The sequence below is a fragment of the Hesperophylax consimilis genome, chromosome 23 (genome assembly GCF_061612785.1).
Source record: "Hesperophylax consimilis isolate HC1 chromosome 23, BYU_Hcon_1.0, whole genome shotgun sequence".
Lineage (NCBI taxonomy): Eukaryota > Metazoa > Arthropoda > Insecta > Trichoptera > Limnephilidae > Hesperophylax > Hesperophylax consimilis.
This window is the reverse complement of record NC_142858.1, coordinates 5,889,226-5,911,637: the sequence shown is the minus strand read 5'-3', so window position 1 is coordinate 5,911,637 and position 22,412 is coordinate 5,889,226. Positions and strand designations below refer to the sequence as shown.

At 33.8% G+C, this 22,412-nt stretch overlaps 1 protein-coding gene across 4 annotated transcripts in view; it reads left to right on the top strand.

The window, feature by feature from the left end:
* Nucleotides 1-22,412, top strand: part of LOC149412267 (uncharacterized) — a 284,347-nt gene that overhangs the window by 225,289 nt on the left and 36,646 nt on the right. Inside the window, exon 1 of one of the 4 annotated variants that reach the window (XM_089645794.1) lies at nucleotides 4,783-5,557. The exons of the other annotated variants lie outside the window; for them this stretch is intronic. Coding sequence (XP_089501920.1) covers nucleotides 5,537-5,557 — 21 coding nt within the window. The 5' untranslated portion in view covers nucleotides 4,783-5,536. Of the gene's footprint in view, nucleotides 1-4,782; nucleotides 5,558-22,412 lie in introns of those variants that run through there. 4 annotated transcript variants of the gene reach the window in all.

Sequence of the window (22,412 nt, the reverse complement as noted above, 5' to 3'; positions counted from 1 at the left end):
GAAAGCTTACGTATACTAATAATGCATCTGAAAGTCAATCTGCATCTCGTTGAATATTTATTTTCCTGTGACCGAAAATATGTTTTATAATAATTATCATTAATTTCATTGCTGTTTGTGTGGTTTTATATTTAGAATATTATAATACAAACAAGATTATTAGTGTAATTCCTTGGTTACTTCCGTATGTAGGTATCTTTCCTGTCCGTATAACGCAACAAGTATGTAAGATCTACCTGTGTGTCTTTTTTAAATTTTTTTATTGTTGATACATCATTTTACAATATTTCATATTCTAATTCAGTAATGTTGGCCTCACTGGGTTGTTTACCCGTGCTGAGGCCCCCATTTTATAATATAAGAATTTATACATTAAAAAAAAAAACAACATTAAAATAAAAATAAATTTAAACTAAAAATAAAGATTAAAAATTAAAATATAATTATCACACTAGAAGAAAAATATTAAAAGAGAATGTAAATAGGCATTTATAATGATTTATGTGTGTGTGCGTGTTGCGTGTTTTATATATTTTTTTGTGTTGCGTGTATATATTTTATTCTTTTATGTTATAGAATTTTGGTAATATTGTATTTTTGTTCTTTAATCCATTTTTTATTTTGTGTTTGAATTTATTTTTATTTTCCTCAATTTTTCTTTCAAGTGGAAGACTGTAGCATTATGGTGTCTTTGTCCAAAGGTAGTGTTTACCGTCGGAGTTTTTATGTTTTATTTGTACGCTTGTCTGGCCGGTCTATTAGTGATATTTTGTCTTCTTACCTAACTTGTTCTTATCAACCTAGTTGTTTTAATATCATCTTATAACTAGATTATCATTAAATCAATCAATTGTACTGACAGGATGCGAAATGAGAAAACTTTGAACAAGCAGATTAGTTAACGAAGTGTATAGTTTTAACGGCTTGTACGGACATCCACGGGAGGGTATTTGCGGGTAATTCATTGGATGATTATTTGCAGTACGGACTAATAGGAATGTCAAAGGAAGCTGTCCACAAACTGGCACTATTACAACCCTTTGGTAAAGTAGAGGTACTTGGAATTGCCAAAATGAAATGCGCACTCAATGTACTGGAAGAGAATCTTTGTCCTTAACGATAAATTTACAGGCCTTATTTATAAAACATCACTTAAAGAATGTTAAGTCGATTTGCCTTATATCACGACTGTCCAAAAATAATTCGTTGTAATGCAAAAGTATTCGGATTTATATGAACACGTGTTCTGACGTCACTATAATATATTCGTTATTTAATAAAAGTTTATCAGAAAACCTCTTCATTCATTCGAAGGTCCTACAATACCGTTTTCAATAGTAATTTTACTCGGTAGAAATGATGATGATTTTTTACTAACGTACATTGAATAGGGTTTCTAAGTAAAATCGTCTGTATATTCACATAAAAGTGATAACACTGTTAATAACTAAATACCATTTAAATGACTACTGAGTATGTAATCTTTACTTAGTACGTACGTAATTATATTTGTATACATAAATGGATTGTATTTGTAAAATTATTTGGTAACTTTTTTAAATACATAAATTAGATAATTATATTTTTTTAGTTGTATTCTCTGCTAACTGCATCGTTAAGTTCACTTCATACATTATCTTGTTTTTTTCACAAACTTGTTACTACATTGTATCTATGTATAAAATGGTGTACTTTAACTGCTAATAACCTAATATACAATCAAGCCGCCATGGACAGTACAATACAATACAGGTACCACAGCACAGTTTGTTTACAAAATATTACAACTAATCCATACCCCGGACAAACAAAAAATTATCCAGTGTTGGATAATACGGAATACTCTGTATACATTCTAGAATGCATTATAATATGTATTATAATCGGTTACAGCCAAATGTTGTTAATACTGATCCGTTCTACCTGATATTTATATTGATAGTTCTTTTGCACTTTGCAAATAACGTGCTGATTACCACATAGTGCAAATTTATTTAAATTATTTGAGTATTGATAAAACTTTTGGGATAAGAACGGAAAACAAAGAAAAGAATTGTCATAATAATTTATAATGTTCGGTCTACGCATTTTCTTTAAAAGCTTGACAAAGAAAAAAGAGAAAGCATAATCCTGAATAAATACCATTTTGAATATTTTTATACAAACACTGCTAAGGCTGGTGGCCACCTAAGTACATGATTATAGCACTTTATGTTTTGGTAAAAATCTTTATTTCATGCTAAGTATGTTTAATGACTACCACATTGTTTATTACCGGCCTAAGTAACTAGACATTTGTCTTGAACCCAAATTACATGAATTCGCACATTATCGTTTAAAATTGGTGTACTTCTCCCATATCCTAAATATGTTGTTCAATTCACTAACTGTCAAAAAGAATCACTATTAGTTGGATGTGTTTAATGAAATCGGGAATCGTTATGCTTTTCCCCATTTATTTTGATAACATGTATACAATGATTGGCTCAAATAAATCGGTAGTAATGCCTAATGGCTTGGTGGTTTCTTTCACATTTTCAAGATCGATAATTTATTTAATGTGGTTTGTTAATAACAGAGATGTGCTTTATTTCAAATAAATCCATTTCAAATGGAAATGCAAAATGCAAAATGGGTATTTTCCATTTTGCATTTTAAATGCTTTTCTAAAAACCATTTTGCATTTTACATTTTAAATGCTTTTCTCAATGCATTTTCAATTTTAAATGCTTTTTTGCAACATTCTTCCTACTATCTCCACTCATCTTTTTTTCATAAGCACCAAATATCAGTCGGTCCTCAACCTCGCTATGAGAGATAATTTACATTTGTCAAGTTGCTCCCTGGTAGGAGCCCTGGCAATTGAGTGATACCATTACAAAAAATACTGATTCAAATACTGAACATGGGGCCATGACGCTGTAATATTAAATGTTAGATAGCAGTTTTTATGTTTTCACGTTGGCAACATTAGTCCCGCGCAAATTTTTTGTGGTTTCATAATCTGTAGTCGTGGTGTTTTTGAATTTACCATCATGTAATATATTTGTTCTACATTGATGTCCATTATTAAATGACAAAATTGTTTTAAAATTCTATAATTATTTTTATTGTTTTGCTTGTTTTGTTTTGGTTACGAAACCATTGTGCATTTTCAATGCATTTTGAAAATAGGTATTTTGCATTTTGCATTTGAAATGCTTTTCTAAAAACCATTTTGCATTTTGCATTTTCAAATGGAAAAGTTTTGACCCATTTCCATTTTGCATTTCAAATGGTTTTGGGTACCCATTTTACACATCTCTGGTTAATAACAGATATATAACTCTCTCTGACCTGAATTACTAATACAGAAAGGATGGGCAAACATTTACTAAATAAAATTAATTGTTTATCAGTTAAATTCGATCCATTTCTGTTACTGCCTAACGCTAACTTCTACCTTTTTTTATTTGCGGAATTTGAAATTTTTTAAAAAGGATTCAACCACATTCGAATCAACCGTAAAATTAAGAAGAAAACTAGAAGTGTACCCATTTGAATGGAAACAAATGGACCATTTAGCCCAAAAAATACACACTAGCCTGACGTCGTAGATCTCCTACACATTTGAATTTTGTAAACACATTTTGTATTGGATATTTAAGCCCCAATTGGGAAAATATCTGGATTACGAAACACACTCACAAGGTATTTTTTGTGTGCTCATTTATTCTATCAAATCAAAGACGGAAAAAATACAACCTACATTAAAATAAGACATCATGTCTTATGTTTTGGCACAGAAATAGATATTTCACATGTCTATATCCTATTATTTAAATTACTATGTTTTAACGGAAAGCACTGTGGTTCCCTCGAAATTTTACAAAAAGCTGTGCAAAATTTCAACGACGCTAGAGCTCAATACTTGTCAGTTATCCATTGGAAAAAAACAAACTTTTTTTCTGCTGACGCATGTACATAGTTTAAATTAAGTAATTACAGTTGTTTATATTATTTTTTACATGAACATCAAAACCTGCATGTGGTTCAATTTAATGTGGCTACCAGAATGACCTCGACAAATATTTAATTCAACAATTTTTGTTATTGTTCTTAATTAATTCTTCATCCACATTGTTTCACATGACAAGTTTCTATTAGTGTAAGTAAGTTTGTTTGTAAGTTTTGATATAAGTAAGTATGGAACATTACCGTTAACTCAGATTGGAACAGACAATAATCGTTACTGTGCAAATAAACAAATAATATTAGATACACACAATTGTATCTCTTTCCTTAAATTGTGAAAAATACAATTACTATCAAAAACATTAATAGATTTATTGCGGTATTATTATTATAAATTCTTATTTGGTTCAGTTATTGTTGCCAAACAAAGCGTCTGTCTCTACAGTAAATCGCCTCCTGGCAGTGTTATCACGAATTCACGACCGTTTCATGATTACAAAGACTCGGGGCGTTGATTTTGTTGCTGTAACTCTTCCACGGTCACAGGCACTGTGGGTACAACTTAGAACTTAAAAATTACGACCAAAACTGTATAATTTATGTCGATATGTGGATGTATCAATATATTATTTATTATGGTTTAAAAACGGTAAAAATAGTAATAGCCCTTTGACGGATTGATGGATGGATTATATACAACGGCTCCACGCTTCGAATTACATGTAACAGTATAATGTTTATATTACCTTCTGAAGCTGAAGAGAAAGATCATAAAAGCCAGATTGATGTCTCTATTTATAGCCCATGAACACGCAAACAAATGCCAATGCATTCTGCATTTCTTATTTGACCGAATTCATTGTCCGCAATGCGAACGCTTTTATCCAAGCAATGCGCGCCTGATATTTCAAACGGTTATTGTAGTTTTTGGTGTTTGTATATTTTTGTGGCATTGTGTATTGTGTCCAGTAAAGCTATGCCACCGTATGAACAGGGGAATGGTGACTTCATTTTGTCGGCGCAATTTTTAATGTTAGTCGCGTCAATTCAGCCCGGCGATCTAAGATTGAACATAATGGGCCTGCCTCAGTGCAGTTTAGTCTTCGGAAGCTTTCGGTCACGCGGCTCATTGTTCTACTCGACCATTACTTCCTCCACTCCTCCTCCGTTCTATCTGTTCTCAGTTCACTGTTCACTGTTGTATTCTCAGCTGTTATCTGTATCTGCCAGTAACTCTGTGTGTTTTCCAGCACCGCACGTACGAGAAACAAGCTCTGTTATATTTTTATCAGAACGTGTTCGATGTGGTTTTATTGTTGTGACTGATGCATGTGGACTCTCTTCGATTTCGGGTGAATCAAGTATGTGAAAAAATACGTAAAAGTGTCAAATGTGTGACTCAAGACGTTGTTTATGGGATAATAAATTGTGAGAACACTTAATCGTGAGAGATGTCTCGTGGGACGAACTGAGAAACCATGTTTATCTCGGCTGAGAAACATCTATCATGATCTAGCGAGGTTTTGTCATTGAATGAAACATTGTTTCTGTCGCCGCAGCACTCCGAGTTACCGCATTATTCATGCAGCATCACATCAATTGGGTAACTTTTTTTATTTAAATCTTGAACAGTACCAAATGTACACAGTGTGTGGTTTGGATAAAAGTTCACATGTTCAGATAATATACGGAACTTGTATTCCTTGCTTCGTCGTATTATCTCATGTAACCAGTTGCATTTCTTTTCTGTTTATGGTATTAACAAGTACGTTACTACTCACACACTTCAACATTCCTGACATTTTTAACAAATCAATGTCAAGTGCATTGTTGGTTGTTGGTAAACATTATTCATTACGTTCCGTAGCAAAACCAAAATCATATTTAACAAATTATCTAATATTTTGCTAATGAAGCTATCGTGGTTAGTACTAAGCATAGTAATAATTTTTATGTTATTTTTTTAATGATAAACTAATGTTTATGAGACAAGGTTTTTTATGCGTAGCACAAAGGATAACAGGATTAAAGGATACCCGTCGGCGGCATTTATTTTTACTCGGGAGATATTTTCAATTTTTATGGAAATTTCAGGCGACTAATTATTGCTTATAATAATTATTATAATGGTTCACAGAAACAGCAATTTATTAAGTGAACCATAACATTACATTTACGAAGTTAAAATGTGGTTATTTCTTGTATATTCAAGGGACTAATAATTACTGTAAACATTGTTTTTATGTAAGTTTGTTACAAAAAAAAAACTTTATTGTTACTTACTGACCATGTTTTGACTCGACTTCATTGCATTTCGTCTGTCTGTAAATTTGTTTGTGTGTTCCGTGTCCGGTCAATCCTGTCGCGGTGGCGGTTATGTGATTGTGCCTTTTTATTCTCAACGGTTCGAAGCGAAGCAAGGTTTTTTTATAGTGCCTTTTTATTTCGACTTACACTTATATCGCATCTACCAAACATATAATGTAATAATCTTTTACTTTCTCATTGTAATGTACTTACTACAATACGTAAAACACATCATATTATTCATTAGTTTCATTACTTATAAATAAGTACAATAATGTACTGTGCACTCCTCTTCCAAACGCAAGCTAACGCTTCTATGGAAGAGTAGTATTCAAATCTCTTAATGTGTAATAACCAAATGTAATTACGATTTTATATGCAATTACTTTTTACTTTAATAAAAAAATAATAAACAAAATTACTTTATGTTTCCTCGGCAATTTGAATGCTATTAAACGCGAATGCTATTAAACGTCTAATGAATCTTTCCATACAAACACAGCGCAAATAAATCGAACAGCGAATCACAAAAATCATGAACGACGGTCAATAATCTTATATTCTGGAATACTTTCTTTGTTCTTACAACTGCCATAAAATCTTGTTTCTTTATATTTTCAATTATGAAGAGAAACTGATCTCTCAAATAATTGGAACAACCAATCAGAAGCAAGGTCTTGGGGAATTGGGTAAACCATCTTATCCCCAAGGAGTAATAAAATTGAATGAATCGTTTTATTATCAAACGTATTTTATACATAGGTACTACTCGGACATCATACTGCAGAAAGTTCAAGAAGAGCGACAACATATTAAATATATAATAACTCGGACCAAATTATCTTTAGGAAGCTTCAAACTCACCATCTGTGAAACAGATTTGGTTCAAGCACTTATATAGCATTAATTATAGAATATGTATTGTACTGAATTATTAATTAGCAAGAAATCTGTGTTTGTTGGGTTACTCCCGCAACGCACAGTTATTTACCATATTAAACGCAAGGACTATTAATAACACCGGCACGTTAACCATGTTATTAATTAGTTCATAATATTTACCATCACATCTCTCACAAATTAACTAAAGATGTAATTGGTATTTAGTATTAAACATACTAATTTCGGTTTTCTTCGCATGGGTTACGTAATAATATTCCTGCGTAATTCTTAAAATTAAATTGGAACTGGTAATAAATATATAAATCATATCAGACAAGCGATAAAGTGGGTACCAAAATAATTGTATTAATTTAAATGATTTGTATTGTTTAAATGATTGACAGATACTAACATAAGTTAATAGAGTGAAGATATGTTATTAAGACATAGTTATGTTATTAAGAAATAAACAGTGGACATACTTTAGTTATTTCATTCAAACACGCAAATTCTTTGAACGACTATCCTTTTCATAAAAATGACGAGTCTTGTATTTTCACAATGATGTCATATATATGTCGTAATTTTCTTCCGGATGTAAAATAAAGCAGCCAGAAAATGCGTGACGGTGAAAAATGCAATTTGCTTGTGTGTACGTGGAAAGGCCTATATACTGTACTTACTCTAGTATATATGTAATTATATATCAAGATGTAAACAAATTCTTAAGGTGGTCAATGAGTGTATTGATCTATGCAGACGTACTTAAGCGGAAGATATTCGTTAGGATGATCTTCTTGGAAAAGTGTGTTGATAATTCTGTAATGTTTATAGGAAGATATCTTAAGAGCAGATCTAGATGTTAGTAATCGTCTAATCGAACTTTCTAGGTCAAATCGAGCTGTTTACTATAATCGTTCTTTTAGTGTAACAGGCCCTCTCATCTGGAATAGACTTCCCTCAGCTCTTACTAATCTCCAGAATTTGGCTGAATTTAAACGGGCTTTAAAAACAAAATTATTTAAAAAATCTTACCATTTATAAATTTTAACTTCTTTTCAATATTTTACAATAAGCCATATTCTAAAACTTCCGGTAATTGTTTGGTTTCGGTTGTCTCCTTATTGTACCTTTTTAAAGTGTCTGCTCAGAAAATTCTCATTTCTGAGCACAAACTGCCTCCTGTTTTATGTTATGTTTTAGTTTTAATATTCGTGTTTTGTCCTGTCCTGCTGTTATTGTTATTCGAAGTTTTGTCATAATTTTGTATAAACAGTGTATTTAGTGTTATAATATTAGATCTGTATTGGGTAAGGAACACTGCAGGAATAATTTTAAGAACCATTAATACTGAATTACCATTTTTTTAAAGTTTGTTATACGAGTAGTTAAGCGCACTTGAAGTGAAATTACACAAAACTGCGCTATATAAATGCCATGTTATTATTATTATTATTTTTATTACGATGGCACCTCATGAATTACGAACATTGGTAACGTGATTACTTTTATGTCAAAGGCAAACCTGAATGTGAGTATTTTCACCATTAACCTCGTGGGATATAATATGAGAAGGTATGGAGGTACATAATACTTAATTTGGCTCGAAGAATCCTCGAAGGGATGAGGGATACTTGAGTACGAAATGGAACGTGAAATTAACCCGAAAAAAACTGATTGGGACAGTTAACTTAATTAATGGGTGTGATCGGGAACTTTGAAAGAACATCAATTAGATTCAAATGATTTACAGTAATATCGGTAGCCGTGTTCATTAGGTTGCTCGGGGTTACGAATGATTTGGAGTAAAGTTTTGAGGTTGTCAATTCTAATGTTCCTGAAAACTAGAATTTTAGTGTTAGTGTCACTTGAACGTGCCATGTATTCCTCTACATTATTTCGACTCTAATTCTGGAATAAACTCTGATTATTATTTTTATTATTAATTCGACACCATATCTCATTCTAGTGCATAGATAATGCATTTAGTATTCTTCGGGCGCCTCCAACATTTTCTACCATTCTTGTTAGTCTTTAAACTCTCCTGACAAATATAAGAACACACTCTAAAATTTTCAGCGAAATCAGTCACACACACGGACATTGTCTTTTATTTATAAAGATTAGCTAGATCTTTTGTGTCCCTTATTGTTCAACTTCATTCTTATCTCATTCCACAATTGAACACTTTGTACCCGCAGGGCGTGGCTTGACATTCAAATTAGTAATCGTATTTACCCTTGTCCAGTTTAGGAAAGATTTCGCATTAGTTCTTTACCCCGACGAGATCCTTGACTCTGGCAAAAAGATTGCGGGTTCGAAGACCCATCGAATTGCAAATATTTTTTTTTTAATTATTACGGTTTTTATTAATTTATTTAGATAGATTATATGAACGTATTTAGCATTGTCTGCGCTTTGTTGAGAGACTAACACATGCAATCAATAAGCCGTTCACAAAAATCACACTCATTTTGTTATGTTTGGTGGTCAGATTTGACTAAGTCCCACCTGATCTTCCCTTCTGATTTACGTTGCTCCGTTTTAATGAAACATTACCTCAAGGGTGATTCTATTCGTAGTCTGGTCAAAAACGGGATTTCAGGCCTTAACGAATGAATTGATAGGTTTCTTTATAAACTTTTAGTAAAATACGAACGCATTATCACGATGTTAATGTCACGCATAAAAATCCTAATTTTTCCACATTTTGTCACTGTACATATCAAGGCAAACGCAGGTGCATGAACACGTGTAATTAATTACCGTATTGGAATTTACTAAAAATTTATCAGGAAACGACATGCGAATCCGTTTTTAATCGGATTACCAATAATTTTAAGAGATTAACTAATTAACAAGAATCATTTTTCTCCGTGTACCTTTCACTTTAAGAACTAACTGAGAATCATCATCAGGCGACAGGTCTGTTATGATTTTGAGAGAAACAGAATGTGAATGAGGAATACTTGGAGCAGGTGGATGAGTTTGTATATTTAAGAAGTATGTTTACGAGAGATGGGAAGGCTGACAGAGATATTGAAAGAAGGGTAAATGCAGGTAACTCCATTAATGGAGGACTGAACGCCGTTGGCGCTAACAAAAAATTGTCCAAAGAAGCGAAGTTAGCAGTCCACAACGGAGTGCTGGTACCTACCTTGATGTATGGAAGTGAGGCATGGAACTGGCAAAGAAAGGATGAAAGTAGATTGAATGCTGTTGAAATGAGATCCCTGAGGCGTATGTGTGGTAAAACCATGTTTGATCGTGTGAGGAATGTGGAGATTCGCAAAGAGTGCAAGGCTGATGTAAGCGTAATGAGTAAGATTAAGAAAGGGACGCTTAGATGGTTTGGACATGTAGAGCGAATGAGCGAAGATAGGAGTGTAAGGAGGATATATGATGCAAATTCGAATGGTAGCAGAAGTCGGGGACGCCCGAGGAAGACATGGCATGATCAAGTGAATCAGATAATCGAGTCGGGCCATGTCAAGAGTCAGAATAATAGAAGAGTATGTATGAGAAACGGCGTGATGGTTAGTTAGTTAGTTAGTTAGTTAGAATGCCTTAGTTGACATATTTTCGATTGCTTCTAAATCCGATCGTCAAAGATAATGTTATATATAATGTTCTTCCCTACAGTATCATTTCCCAACAGATAGCTTGGGAGAGTAAAAATCATACCGCACACTTATTCCCTTAGTATTATTACGATTCTGAACACTGACACGAGCGTTCCACATCCTTCTGTCATTCGCCGGCTGTCTATCATAATTTGTTAGACCTATATATACCGTCTACGTACATTACAATAATAGTCCATATCAATTTATTTATGAACTGCAATTTGGGCAATTTTATCCTCACTTCACTAACCAAACCAAATAACTAGCAGTTCCGTAAACAGCAAACCTCGCATCTAAAAAAGTATGTATAAATCAAAATCAAAGTTTCCTCTGAAATCTTAAGATTTGTTTAGGTAGATTGTATACCAATATTGTGAAACATTTTCTTAAATTCAAATAAGGAGTTTTACAATTTGTCCAAACATCACTATCTCAATGACAATTATTTTTCAATATTTCTTCGTGCAGGTACGTACCATAATATTGAAAAATATATGAATAAGAAAGTCCAAATAAACACGACGATTCCATAAAAATAATCTTTACAAAACCATAAAACAGCCGCCATATTGAAACGAAGCGGAACTTTTAAACTTAGTTTACAAGTAGATGAAACGCCAAACGGCAGAGTTAAAACAGAACTTTGCTTACGCACAGTCAATAATTGCATAATTCCTCACTGACAGTAAACTGATGTCAGAAAATAATTCATATTTATTCACCCACCATTATTTTCCTCTATTTTCTGTTCACCAAGAAAAGTTAATTTCGAATGAATAAAAACACAGGATCGATATCAAGGTAATTTTATAAACTGTATTTTAGTTAAGCATTAATTTACTACTAGTACAAGCGGTGAACATTACCAGGCTCTTTGTGTTTATTATATTCATTTAATTCAGGAAACTCATATAGGTACATATATGTAGATATCATTATCATTTTTCACAACATCTACCTAAGTCCAATTTATTCAACATTTTTCAAACTAAACAATGAATTGTTAACCCAGCTCAAAGAATTTTATATTATGTTTCTTCTCAAAAGAAAAGATTTTTTTTAATTTTTGTACAGGGTTTTCCAATAAGAGGTGTTATTTTGATATTCAAGTGTAAAAGATCAATGGTTTCGTTGCTTGTGTGGCACGTAGCGCTGTCTCGTTGAAAGTAAACGTTGTCCAGATCAATACCATCCAATTCCGGCCATAAAAAATCATTAATAATCTCTCGATAGCGCAATCCATTCACCGTAACTGTTTCTCCAGCCTCATCTTCGAAAATGTAAGGTTCAATGACTCCGCCGGACCATAAACCGCACCAAACACTCACACGTTGAGGATAGAGAGGCTTTTCAACATTAACTCTTGGGTTTTCCGAGCCCCAGATGCGACAATTTTGCTTGTTGACGAAGCCACCGAGGTGGAAATGGGCCTCATCACTCAAGATGATTTGCATTTGATTCACTCAAGTGAATTTTAATAATTTCAATGCGTTGTTGAAGCGTTTATCGTTCCATTTTTATTAATAGCGTAGTTTCTACTTGTCAAATGTCAAAAAATGACAGCTTCAAAAGTAACATCTACCGAAATAGCGGGCTATTCAAAATAACACCTCTTATTGCAAAACCCTGTATTATTTATGAGAGTAATAGATGATAGTAATAACATATATATTCAAGTTCGTTTTTCCAAAGTCAAACATTATCTTGGAACATTGCAAAATCAGAATAAAAGTCATCAGTGCAGTTGTGTTTCTCTACCTTTCATCTAACCCACATTGCACGCATCTCTCGTCTACTATTTAATATCACGTCCGTTCTGCTTCAAAGAGGCGTAAACAGTCGTGGGTGGTGCCTTCACTACACTTATAATAATTTCGTCATGTTTTATCCGTTTATCTTTATCGTAACACTACTACACCGCAAGTACTTTTAAACAAACTCGCTTCAACAGTTTTCTGTTAACCTTTTTGATGTAAGTAACTGTATTATGTTCGGACTTACAATCTATTTTGTGGACCACCATTGTCGATCTAGCGTGGGTAACAAACTGATACAGATTGGGGAAAGAGTTACATTAAAGTTCAGATGCCATTACTAAACACGGACAGTTTTATGTGGTCAATTTTTCAATAATAATTAGGGTGAACGATACTTAATTAAGCTTCTACGTTGTCCGTACATTAAAAACTTTAGTTAATTATATATATTTATTATAACCTGAGGACAGGCAATCCATCTTACGAATATGTTCGTACAATTATTGGTACCTAGAGTGAAAGAAAAATTTTAGGTATCAGCGTTTTTTTATGTTTACCAAACCTATATAATAAGTTAATATAGATTATTTTCCTGTCAGTATTATTAATATCTATATTATGACTTATATCCAAGAATGAAGTAGATAGTTGAATAGATATAGTTCGAGTGTATAAATGACATACATTACGTTGATTGAATGTAATAAAAAAAGATCATTTTCACACAAGACAAGAGCAAATAATATAACCAATAATGATTATGAAGATCTCTTCAAATTTAAAACAAAAATTGCTAAAAATTTATGTTTCTTATATCATATTAGAATATTTCTTTGAGTAAGGATGAAATTATATTACGTATACGGTACCTGGCTATTCAGATTTGGTCGCCAAACATGGCCAAAGCCATTTCAAGCAACGTTTCAATTCTGAATGGTGGTCTTACACCAGGGCGATACTGAGATCAACTTCTACTCTGTAACGTGCAGCAAATATACTTTACTTTATTTTATATCAGTAAATAGTAAAATAACACAAATTAATCAATACTTGGGCATGCTGGTGAACCCGTGACCTTCAGCTTGCTAGTCGAGAGTCTTACCCCTCGACCGCGGAGGAGATGTGATCAGTGATCAAATCATATACCTATTTGTGCAAAAAATCATCGACCCCATAGACATATGAATATTAGGTAGACCTGCCCTAAGTGATTAAAAGCATATTATCCCCACTCCCCATACCGGTTCCATTGAGCCGGCTGGGCTCGCGTACGGCCTCAAGTGATATTTGAAAACGAAACGTCATCATTCTTGTGCGAACTATGGTCGAGGCATCATCGGTTCATTTTACGAAATAACACGGCAAAATGTTTACTTGTACTATGAAAACTGGTAAAAATAGATGCGAAAAAAGAGAATAAACCCAATTGTCGTATTACATTCCATATATAAGCATTATTTTATTTTATTTTAAGCATATTCACATCGTATAATATGAATCAGTTGTTACTATCACATCGAGAAACGTCTGGACGCGAAACACAAAGCTGGTTGGTTGCTGGGAAGTAAATTATGAACATTTATAAAAGTGTCTTAACTAAATACTCTGAAACTAACTACGACTCTGAATATAGAAGCTGCCTTACTTTGCCGAATTTGGACTTCGCAAATTTGTTCATAACGTGGCGAGTAATTTGCGCTCCCATGTAAAAATGTCTATTCATTCAAAGCAGATTTTACTTTTAAGAAGTAAATGGTGATATTATAATGCGAGATGCCTATTTACTGTCAGATTGACTTATTGACGAATCACAGTCATCTTCACTCCCTTCGTTCTTCAACAGTTGATTTTACCCCTCGCCTTTATCTTCTCGTCTATTAATTCCTATGTCTGTGATCGACCCGCATTCTCAAGAGTAAAAAGATGTCAACGTAAACACTGATTTTGGAAAAGTTTTCTGACTAACAAAAAAACTCCGATATTTTCAAACCATTCAAAACACTATTCTAAAGACATCTAAATAATGAACAAGATTGATTCCAAAATGAGAGCCCAACCTAATCAAAGTACAAATTTTGATAAAGACCAATCTTACAGTAGTGGCCACAGATGAAACGAGCTCTAAGGAGTATTTCGTATTTAGTTAGTTTTGATGCTATGTACCCATTGACTAAATAAGACTACATCAATGTATGTACCGTCTCGACACTTCGTGTCGTGTTGCCTATTACTATTGTACGTAGTATAGTGCTACTTACTACTGGTCGTGATTGCTTTGCAATATGGACAATAACAATGCGTCCCGTTAATCAATGCGGCATTACGAAATGAATGAAGCTGGTAATTAATGGCGTAATTGACGTTTGATTGCCAAGTTGTTCCAGCGGAGGAAAAATAAATGTAGATAATTATTAATGGTAGAATCCGTGCCAGGAAGCGTCTAAAGGCCTGATATCGCCTATCTCGCTGCTTCATTGTAACGTGCTTTCTATGCTATTCGATAAGTTGGACATACTGGTACTTTGGCACCCATTGACAAAGAATTGAGTAGATTCGAATATGTGGTACCTAATATGCCCAAAAATCAAAATGTCTGGAAAGCGTGTTAACCCGATCATCGTTGGTTACAAAATTGTGATGTGGGTAGCATTGTATAAGCCATTTCCATCAAGAATCATTTCAAAGTTTACACAAAAACCTCTTCAGATGTTAATCAAATTAAGTATTGTAATTTTTTTTCATTCATTAAATCTATTTTTCTACCCAGTAGAACAGCAGGACAGTAAAACTATAAAATTTCAGGTTTTATTTCACATTTTTGCATTTTAAATGAAACTGCTTACTCCCAAGTATCTATACTTCTGGGGCTGAAATTTTCCGAGAGTATCAAAAGATATAGGATCAAGGATGTAGGAATGTCTGTGCTGTCGTGCAACAATAGATTTTGTTGTTCGATGTCTGTCCACCATTTGGATACAGCTATTTTTTCCCAAATAAACAAATTTGTGTTTATTAAGACAAGAAAACCCTATTTCATATTTTGTTGATATACGTCACTTGACCTAAAATTTTCGAGTTAAAAATATAGTTCATAATAAAGTGGTATTTAATTTCAGTGAGATAGAAACGGTATTGTCGACGACCTGAATTGGCAAAGCAGTCTTTTAAGGAAAGAATTCGCCGTACTTCCGTTTCTTCCCACATGGCGTTAGGTAGGCGTAGATACAGCACAATAATGATATTATGACCCGATATATCTGCCAGTCCGTATCCTCGCTATGTGCGACATTCCTCGATCAAACTTAAGCGGGCTAAATCGGCCGCTTAAGCCTTGGTAAGCCGCAGAATAGTTCCCTTTTTAGACACCGAAGCGCTAGTAGTAACAAATGTCAAATATGACAGTTTGATAATGGCCTCAAAAGCCGAAACAGCTGTCACATTAAAAAACTGTAAAAATAACAGAAATACTTGCAGAACTTAATATTTATTATAACATTATTAAATTTGATTTATTTTAAATTTATTTAAAAAAATTAAATGGAGTTCTACGAATTAAACACCAGAACAGTAAATAAATAGTCAAATATGACGCTTACATAATTAATTACGTACTTGCATCTTATCTAAATATACGTAAATTGCATACTTGTATCAATATGAACTGTTATATTCATCGGTCGATGAGGGATGTTGATGTTATTAATTGATAATCAATCTAAAATAGACAAATAGTCTGGTAAGGTATTATAAGAGGAATATTTCAACGCCAGGACCGTGTTTCTGCACGTTTTCGGTTTGTTTGTCATAATTTCGTGAATAGTGCATTGACTCCAGCAAAACAAATACTGTGTAAAATAAATATCCTCGCATATTGTACCATGCCGATTGAAGTGGAGAACTTCAAAAATCAACTCGTAAATTACACCCGCCAAAAAAACAGCTTCCAACCTATACACGGATTATGCTCCAGCCGTGCTAAGCTTGACAATTAAGCCGAACTTAAAATCAACTGATATACCAGGCCAATGCCCTGTTCCTAGATACCAGCAAAAACATTAAAAAATGAATTCGACTGCATTTTGTACCTTATGATTTTTATTTGACTGATTTGCATAGAGAAAAGACCTACTGGACCAATGAGACCCCCTGCTCTGTCAAAAATGGGAATGGACGTTTTAAAAATAATTATAATAATATCCTTTGAGTGAAGCTGTCCTATTAACGCGTAGTTAAAATGATATCACATGAGTTATGTCACAAATATAGCCTTTGACGCATGCTTTTCAGATTTAAAATATGTGCGTTGTCTGAATTAAATGTACCAATGTATGCTGTGTGTCGCGCTCCCGCAGTTACACTGCCGTATGTCAACATATGACTTACTTTCATAGTTGACTTTAGACGTTTTGCATCTTCACTACGCATATAAATATAAAATACTATAATATGCTCCCAACAGCGTAAGAGTGCTCTAACCCAAAAATTGCATAAAGAAAAATGAAAATTTGGCACTTTCTTAGCTTCTATACTACGTCGTATTTGTGTTGATATATTCAGAAAAATACTTTTGTAATAGAAATAGTAATAGTTTTAGTTTTTTTAAATTATTTTAGTTTGTTCTGACGGTTAGATTTAGCATTGCAGAGGCAATGTTTATTTTCATTATGGAAATGATGGTTGATGCTTTTACTCATATGGGTAGTTTTCACATGAGACCGGATAAATCATCAAAATGATAATTCATCACATTTAAAAAAAGTTATATAAAGTCGTGGAAAGTGATGAAAAAAAAACTTTATTAACTGGGTTAAGTAGGTTAGGTTAGGTTAGGTTAAAATTTATTTTTTTTCATCTTTTTTAATGACTTTATATAACTTTTTAAAGGTGTTTTGAATAGTCACTGTGTTGAGTTAGCATGGAACAGTTTTCACAAATAGGTCAATTAAATCAAATTGAAGGTTATTTGCAGATTTTTAATATAATTAGATCAGTTGGTTATTAACAAGTGACCTACCAGGTAAGTATGGTACTGTATATTATCTGCCTCTAAAATATATATAAATAAAATAATAACATGTGTACATTCTAGCACAACGTTCATCAACCAAATGCATTGTACATATAGCTTTGTATTGGTGATCGACGAAGCGGCGGATGCAATCTGTTAGACATAAATTGATAATAGTGTCACTAATCTATAGTTAGTTATAACATAGATCATTGTAGGAATGTATTATTTATTTTTACAGCGCCCTTGAGGTGATTTTGCACAAAAACGGCGCTTTACCAAATAGCTTAGCTGATTTGATATAAAATAAATTATCTTGAATGTTTTTTTAATTGTAAAATCGGTGTTAACGTCTGTAGTGACATTTTTAGTTGGAAATGGATACAGGATTGATCGAATGTAGTACTTTCCTAATTTGGGAGGCGGGTATGGGTACTGCCGCCCCGGGAACCATTTATTGGATACCTAAACAACACCCATGCCATAGGTAAATACCAAGTGGTTCGCTACGTTTGGTCACTTAGCAGGGATGCCCGGGTTCAATGGGTTAGGTTTGCTTGAAAAACTGGTTGAGGGAGAGCTTTTTACCTCTCCAGCCGGACTTTCCTGACGGATGGAGAGATGATTCCTACCCACCCCTCATACATTTTTCCTTCCTAGAACTTCATTTCTCTAAAAAGACCCTCCACACAACATCCCCAAAGACGACATATTGGAGCTAATGTATTAAAATACACATACAAAAATCCGTTTTTTGACTTATGGCAGTGCGGTTGTGGGGGTGCGATATATTAATACGTACAAGTTGTTAGTTAGTTATTCCATCTTGCTTATTGCTTGCCACATTTTCAAGTCAAAATGGGTCTTTTGATTAAGCGCGCCGGGCAAATGGGACAAGATGAAATATGTTATAACTGCTCAATACATTTGGCTGATTGGTCTTTTTACCATTGTCATCATCATCCATCACCGGGAAGTGTGTGGATACCGGAGCGGATAGACCGGAAAGCTACAGACAGCTATCCATTGGGCCATTTAAAAGGCCCTCGCAAGACCGTCGATTAGGGAAACGAGCCATTCGCTAAACAGACCCTCGAATCGTATATATCAATGTCGTCGCTACAATAACAAGGAAATAGCTCGAGAAATGACGTCGCCTGATGTGGATTATTGTGAATCCTGAAGATATTTACATTAGGCTTTCGTGTTGTGGGAAATGGAACGCTAAACGTGAAAGAAACAACTGAGAACAATAGTATATCTATAACTGCCATTCGTCATGTTCCTGGTAGTTGGTCTGTACATTACATAATATTTATTATTTGTACCGCACCCGCTTCTACACTGCCGTAAGTCAAAACTAATGTGTTTGTAGTTTTGCATTTTTGCATTTTCAACACATAATAAATATGTAAGTAGATATAAGGTAGGTAGATATACTATAACATTTTTAATGATACACTAATGTTAAAGGGACAAGGTTTTTTATGCATGGCATAAATAATAAATACCTACCAATAACTGAGTACTACATAAATCACCTCGAGGGCGGTGTACAAATATATATATTTCACAATAAATATATCTGGACATGCTTTTGGTTTTGCCCGTGTTGTCAGTGATAAAAAATTTAATAATAAAAAAAATATTAAAATTTTAAAAACATTTCTTGAGGTGTAGATGCAAACATATAACATAGAAGTAGTCGACCAAGTGAATTAGATACTTGAGTCGGGCCATGTCAAGAGTCAGAATAATAGAAGAGTATGTATGAGACGATGTATGAATGTGAATGAGGCAAGGAGTGTGTGCCAAGACCGAGTTGTTTTGCGGTAAGTCCTCTCTGCCTACACCTGCGAGGAAACGGCGTGATGGTTAGTTAGTTAGTTAGTTTTAAGTTATTGCAGTGTGAGGATTCTATACGTACGAGTACATAGCATAGTCTACATATTTTGTACATTGTCTTTTTTATGTTATTATTATATTCTCGTTATTAGTGTCTGAAGAAGGAAGTTCTGTAACATATTTTTCATTAAAGTAATCATAAATATTGACATAAGTATCGGTTGGCGAACAACCAACACTACATTACGAAATACTATTCTTAAACTCCGAGTACGAGTTTCAACTTTCAACCCCATAACAACAAAACTTCAACGCTCGTCTGCCAATTGCAAAACTGTTGACAGTCCCAATATATTTTTCTTTATCATTCAAGTAATCATATTGGCTTTGGACTGTTTCTGTTAAAATCACAATAATTTAACGGGGATAATCCTTTGTTAGAAATTTCGACATAATAAAACATTATGTACAAACGCCGTGTTGGACGCTGGTATCGGTATACACCTGGGTGTGATTATTCATGTATTAAAAATCTAAAAAACATGTTTATTCCGATATACCAATTTTTTATTTAACAATTTTTTTTTTACATTTTGTGGAAAATGTGTATTGTGAGCTTTATCGAATTAACATTATTATTTATAGTATGTATTGTGCTAAAACTTTCTGTATTTGTATTGTTTATATGCAAACAATAATGTATTGCTGTATAGGAACATTTATATTAACATTTATAAGTAAACCATAGACAAAATTCGCGAAAAACTTAACTAAAATTTTTGCCTCAATACAGGTTCGCCTAGTGAGGCATGTTATGCACAATTTAAAATATTATATTATGCTATTTCTATATAACACTCTTATATACATATTTACTTTTTCTTCTATTAGAAACTTCTCTATTATTGTAACAATATTATTTCAACAATGTCATTGTTACTAACTTACTAATGATATATAATATATTCTGTTTTTTTTCTATGAAATAAATAAATTTAATAAAAAAACCCTACTTCATAAAATATCTAAAATGTAAGTTTAGTAGAGAATGAATGTACGTTTGTATTCGGATGAAAATATGAAAATTTTCATTTGTTTTAATTTGGTTTTCCAGAAGAAGACTTTATTTTCATGAATAATCAACCCCAGAAGTTTCGCAAACTAAGCGTCATGCATTATCCATCTCCTAGCCATAATTTCGCCAAATAGTATCTAATTGCTTTAAAAATCATTTACATTTACTTTTAAAAAATGTTCAAAATTATCGCTATAACGAACATATTCTAATTTCGATGATGATATTTTTAACACTCTGAAATTTCTCCAGCTGCTTAGTCCGAGGGTCCAAGAGATGGCACCTACAGAAATAGCAGATATAACGCCATCATGGTTCACATGCCGCCGATGGGAAACGGTGTCCAAAAATACACGACATGTTAGCGCAGTTGTCTTCTGCCCGCAACCCAGGGCCCTGATCGAAATGGCGCCTAGCGCGAGAAAAATTTTGATTCCCCTTGTACCGGCACTTTGATTCACTTTGAATACCAATACGCCTAGGAAGACGAACACTGTAATCGATAATATTCCGATGATTTGTAAATTTGTGTAGCGCTGTTTTTTATGAAAATAATAATCAAGGGCGATGTGTTAGGACTGTAAGATGTTAGATATTGTCAGCGCCTTGGTGCCTTAACAAATCGGCGCCCGGAGCGCACTTCATAGGGCCAGCCCTGCCGCATCCAACGCCATTGCCTTATGTCTCTCCTCTTCGCTCCGTTCTCTGCACTCTCCTCGCTAGTTTCTGTTTTCTACTCTATTCTCTCTGTTATATGCTCTCTCTGGTCTTATTCACTGTGTGCAGCGTGGGCATTGGGCACCTCCTTCTTCCTCGCGCCAGGCGTTGGCAATCTGTTGTTTTAAGAATCAGGTCGAGACTCGAACCCTAACCCACTTGGTTTTGTTTGGTTTATTGTTTTGGGTTACTGGGTTAGGCGGCGCTAGGTTGTTGAGAGGCATGGACTCTCCGAAATATTGTGTAATTATTTATTAAATCGGGAAAATTTTAAATTATACCAGGCCGTTTTGAAGATTATTGAGATAGGTGGGCCCTGATAGTTTGTTTACACGTTTAAAGGGAATGGATGAAGGCGACGAGAGAATGGATAAACGGCGAAGTCGAAGATTCCTTGGGAAGATATACAAGAGTCAGTATAACTGAAAAAGTAGTATTATTTTATGTGAGTACCGCACAAGAGGTCCAACTGCTCCCAACAGTCTGGAGCCAGTGACACAATGGCATTACCAATATATGTATTTATTTATTTGTTCTATTTGAAATAGTTACATTCTTATCTATGCTATTACACAATCCTTATTAATGTATTGTTAAAAAAAACATGGTTAAAACAATTTGAAGCAAAATTTCGATTCTGAATGGTGAATTTCGCTTAAGTATCTACCACTCTGGAACTTGCCTGCAAGTACGCTATTTTTATTTTAAATTACAAATTGATTTAATAAAATTTACTTCCGGAAAAAAGGGAAAATATTACAATATATACTACAATTGTGTGATTTCTATTATCGCTGACTACCCTTGATAAGAAATAAATGTATCCCTTATTTGTGTCAAGGAAGTTTTATTAAAATCCTTTCAATTTTCCTGAATAAGAAAGGTTCAACATTCCCCCGGGAGATAATATCAGTGCCCAGAGACCAGGCGTGCGACACTCGCCACCAAGTACAAAAGACCATAAAACACACTTTTGACCCTCGCAAAATGAGTTATCAACGCGATCCCTTCCTACTTAAACCTCCGAGATCGCGAGATATTCGTTCGCCTTTGTTGTCAAGCGAAAACATTCCCTCGGCCGAATCAGTTTCGTGGTAAGAAACCTCGCAAGCCTAAAAAGGTTAAAATTAATTTGAAGAATGTCGGCTCCATAATGATTTTCTGGGTGTTGCGGATTCAAAGCTTCAATGATACCGGGAACGAGTTTCTGAGAAAGCTCGCGGCGCCGGAACGTGTCAAAT